Source organism: Sinocyclocheilus grahami, unplaced genomic scaffold, assembly GCF_001515645.1.
Source record: "Sinocyclocheilus grahami isolate Dianchi unplaced genomic scaffold, SAMN03320097.WGS_v1.1 scaffold251.1, whole genome shotgun sequence".
Classification (NCBI taxonomy): Eukaryota; Metazoa; Chordata; class Actinopteri; order Cypriniformes; family Cyprinidae; genus Sinocyclocheilus; species Sinocyclocheilus grahami.
In genome coordinates this window covers 1007463-1012071 of record NW_015505430.1, presented here as the reverse complement: position 1 = coordinate 1012071, position 4609 = coordinate 1007463, and the positions used below count along the sequence as shown (strand labels likewise).

The following is a 4609-nucleotide window of genomic DNA, read 5'->3' as shown; positions in this document are numbered from 1 at the left end:
ATATTGCAGCCATTTGCTAAAATCATTCAAGTTCTTTTTTTTTCCTCATTAATGTACGCACAGCACCCCATATTGACAGAAAAACACAGCATTGTTGACATTTTTGCAGATTTATTAAAAAAGAAAAACTGAAATATCAGATGGTCCTAAGTATTCAGACCCTTTGCTCAGTATTTAGTAGAAGCACCCTTTTGATCTAATATAGCCATGAGTCTTTTTGGGAAAGATGCAATAAGTTTTTCACACCTGGATTTGGGGATCCTCTGTCATTCCTCCTTGCAGATCCTCTCCAGTTCTGTCAGGTTGGATGGTAAACGTTGGTGGACAGCCATTTTTAGGTCTCTCCAGAGATGCTCAATTTGGTTTAAGTCAGGGCTCTGGCTGGGCCATTCAAGAGCAGTCACAGAGTTGTTGTGAAGCCACTCCTTCGTTATTTTAGCTGTGTGCTTAGGGTCATTGTCTTGTTGGAAGGTAAACCTTCGGCCCAGTCTGATGTCCTGAGCACTCTGGAGAAGGTTTTCGTCCAGGATATCCCTGTACTTGGCTGCATTCATCTTTCCCTCGATTGCAACCAGTTGTCCTGTCCCTGCAGCTGAAAAACACCCCCACAGCATGATGCTGCCACCACCATGCTTCACTGTTGGGACTGTATTGGACAGGTGATGAGCAGTGCCTGGTTTTCTCCATACATACCGCTTAGAATTAAGGCCAAAAAGTTCTATCTTGGTCTCATCAGACCAGATAATCTTATTTCTCACCATCTTGGAGTCCTTCAGGTGTTTTTTCATGTGTCTTGCACTGAGGAGAGGCTTCCGTTGGGCCACTCTGCCATAAAGCCCCGACTGGTGGAGGGCTGCAGTGATGGTTGACTTTCTACAACTTTCTCCCATCTCCCGACTGCATCTCTGAGCTCAGCCACAGTGATCTTTGGGTTCTTCTTTACCTCTCTCACCAAGGCTCTTCTCCCCCGATAGCTCAGTTTGGCCGGACGGCCAGCTCTAGGAAGGGTTCTGGTCGTCCCAAACGTCTTCCATTTAAGGATTATGGAGGCCACTGTGCTCTTGGGAACCTTAAGTGCAGCAGAAATTTTTTTGTAACCTTGGCCAGATCTGTGCTTTGCCACAATTCTGTCTCTGAGCTCTTCAGGCAGTTCCTTTGACCTCATGATTCTCATTTGCTCTGACATGCACTGTGAGCTGTAAGGTCTTATATAGACAGGTGTGTGGCTTTCCTAATCAAGTCCAATCAGTATAATCAAACACAGCTGGACTCAAATGAAGGTGTAGAACCATCTCAAGGATGATCAGAAGAAATGGACAGCCCCTGAGTTAAATATATGAGTGTCACAGCAAAGGGTCTGAATACTTAGGACCATGTGATATTTCAGTTTTTCTTTTTTAATAAATCTGCAAAAATGTCAGCAATTCTGTGTTTTTCTGTCAATATGGTGTGCTGTGTGTACATTAATGAGGAAAAAAAATTAACTTAAATGATTTTAGCAAATGGCTGCAATATAACAAAGAGTGAAAAATTTAATGGGGTCTGAATACTTTCCGTACCCACTGTATATTAAAAAATTACTACATATTTAATCCCCAGCATATGGAACATTTAAAATATGGAATATTGGATATTAAAAAATATATTATGTATTCAATCCAATTCAATCTTTAGTCATTGCATGCAGTAACCTCAACACAGTAAGACATTTTTTTTTTTAAATGTATCTTTAGGGGTACAACAACTTGCAAGTACCCTTAAAGGGGCACCTTTGTACCTTAATTTGTACTCTTAAAGGTGTATATTAGTATCTTCAAAGAATATTTACTACTATGAACATTGAATATTGAGAGTGAAAAAGCAGTTTTAAGAATGTGATTTTTGGGAGTAGGAAAAAAAAGTACATAATTGTTGCATATAAAACTAACACTAGGTTATTCATAGCTGCTGTTCTCTAAATGATAACTATTTTCTTTGTCTGGTTCTACTTCTCTTATAGTGGTGGACTGAGAAAGGGCTGGAATTTGTCGAAGAGATGAAAGAAAAAGAAAGCTGCTGTGAAAATAATGACATTGCTTCTCAAACAACCAAGTAGTACAATATACTGCAATGCTTCAGATAACCATTACCAGTGCTGTAAATATCTCATCAGTTACATTCATCTCCTGCATTTTAGGTTCAAATCAGCAGTGAAAAGCGTGAATTTGACACCTAATTCTCTGTTCCTTGGCCTCCATGAGACTCACTTGCAGTTTATTGTATGGAAGGAGATGCTGGGCTTTATTAAACAAGGTGAGGACATCAGATATACAAATGTGGACAATATGTAAAAGTGTATAAATGTTTATTAGGCAAATAAACATTTAGCAAATTCACAGTATTGGTATTTGTACACTACTGGTTTCTTATGCTCACCAAGACTGCATTATTTGATTGTAAATACAGTAAAAACATATTTTTGACATTGTGAAATTTTCTGTTTGAATATGTTTTAACTTTGTAACGTTAGAAATGTCTTCATTGTCACTTTTGATAAATGTAATGCATCTTTGCTTTTTAAAAATGTATTACAGTTCCCACATTATGTTATGCAGCTCAAAATATTATGCAGCACAACTAGTTTCAACACTGATTTATTGATTTATTTACTGTATATTGCTGCTGCCACACAGATCTAAAATAAACATGCAATTTATTTCCCAGCTGTTTACCTTCACAGACATAACCGACTGTTTTTTTGTAACTCGTGTGTGTTTTTAACGTAAACTTGTGTGTGAATGAGAACTTAGTTTAGTATTCGCATGCTGTGACAGCCGCTTTCTGTCTGTGTGCTTCGGGTGTGTGCACTCAGAAAACCGTATATCAGAAGTTTAAACTAATATGGTTTAAAACGCATGATTTCAGCGCGATAAACATGATAATCAGAACCAAAACAGATGTTTTTTAGCAGGTACCAGCTGTAAAGGCGCAGCTCTATTCTGGAAAAGGGGGCGGGGAGCAGCAGCTCATTTGGATTTAAAGAGACAGAGCCGAAAAACAGCGTGTTTCTGCTTCCACTCAAAATAGGCATTTTCAAAATGATATAATAAAGGATCTGTGGAGTATTTTGAGCAGAAACTTCTCAGACACATTCTGGGAACACCAGAGACTTATATTACATATTGTAAAAAGGGGCATAATATGTCTCCTTTAATATTAATATTACATTAGAAAACAGTTATTTTAAATTTTAATAATATTACACAATATGAAAGTTTTCACTATATTTTTGATCAAATAAATGCAATATTGGAGAGACTTCTTTCTAAAACATTTCAGAAATAATAATTATTTCCAACTTTTGACTAGCAGTGTATGATAAACCAAGCTGCGTTTGTCTTTCTCTGTTTGTCTTAGTCCCGGATCGTAATGTCATTCATGACTGTCATGATCCATACCTGAGGGTCTCCTCTGATGGACGCAGCGTCATCCGCACATCCAAAAAGGGGATTTTCTTACGCCACAAAGACTACAGGCCTCTGGCCCGGACCCACAAGACCTTCCAGTCAGGACAGCACTACTGGGAGGTGGATGTAGGAGCAAAGATAGACTGGAGTGTAGGCTTCGGTGGTGGGTGTATAAGCAACTTAAACAAGGACATTGGGCTCCACCTTAAGCATGAGCAAGGCTACTACATCAAAGAGTATGAGACAGTGACAGAGATAGATCTGACAATGAAACCACGCAGGATAGGGCTGTACCTGGACTGCGACAGGTGTCAGGTGTGCTTCTATAATGCGGATGACATGACTCTGCTGCACACCTCCACATACCCTTCATCCATCCCTTACTCCCTCAGCCTCTCTCCAGGAGCTTATCTGGCAGGGAAGAATGCTGATCCGCTCACAGTCACCTGGAACTGATCCATCTGGGAAATAATTGGACACTTTAGTAAGATGGTTGTAAGAACTGGTCCATTTATGGTTTTTGAGGTGATATAATAGTGCTTGAGAGAAAATGTATTGGCTGGTGTATTTGCTTGCTCAGTTTGTTAGTGGGTGGTTTGCTTTACTTTTTAAAAAGTATTTGTGACAGGCACTTTAAGCACTAAATTCTGAGAACACAAAAGATCACAAGATTTTTTTGTCGTCCTTTTAGAGCCATTTCTAAAACATTAGAAAAAAATAATTCTTTGGTGAGCCATAATTATAACATAATGCCACAAATTTTTGTTACTAAGTCATAATTATATATTATAACATAGAAAGTCAAATTGTAGACAAAATTATGTCAAAATGATGATATACTAAGCCATAATTATAAGTAAAAGTCGTAATTTTAATGTAATAATTATGACTTTTTTTATCTCATAATTTCAACTTTTTGTTCTAATTCCACCTGTCATAATTATCACTTTTTATGCCATAATTATGACGTATTTATGTCATAACTAAGACTGTTTGTCATAATCATGTTATGTCAAATGACTGTAACTGTCATAATTGTTGTCATAAAGACTAACAATATCATAATGATTGTATCATGTCATAATGACTGTAACAATGTCATAATGACTTTGTCATAATTATGACTTTTTTTGTCATAATTATGTTATGTCATAAAAACTGTA

The 4609-nt window shown here is 37.6% G+C and overlaps 1 protein-coding gene across 1 annotated transcript in view; it reads left to right on the top strand.

Annotated features, from left to right (window-relative positions):
* trim109 (tripartite motif containing 109) overlaps positions 1–4196 on the top strand; it is a 12056-nt gene extending 7860 nt beyond the window's left edge. The window contains exon 6 of the mRNA XM_016289783.1: positions 3397–4196. Coding sequence (XP_016145269.1) covers positions 3397–3902 — 506 coding nt within the window. The 3' untranslated portion in view covers positions 3903–4196. The remainder of the gene's footprint in view (positions 1–3396) is intronic.
* The last annotated feature ends 413 nt before the right edge of the window (positions 4197–4609 follow it).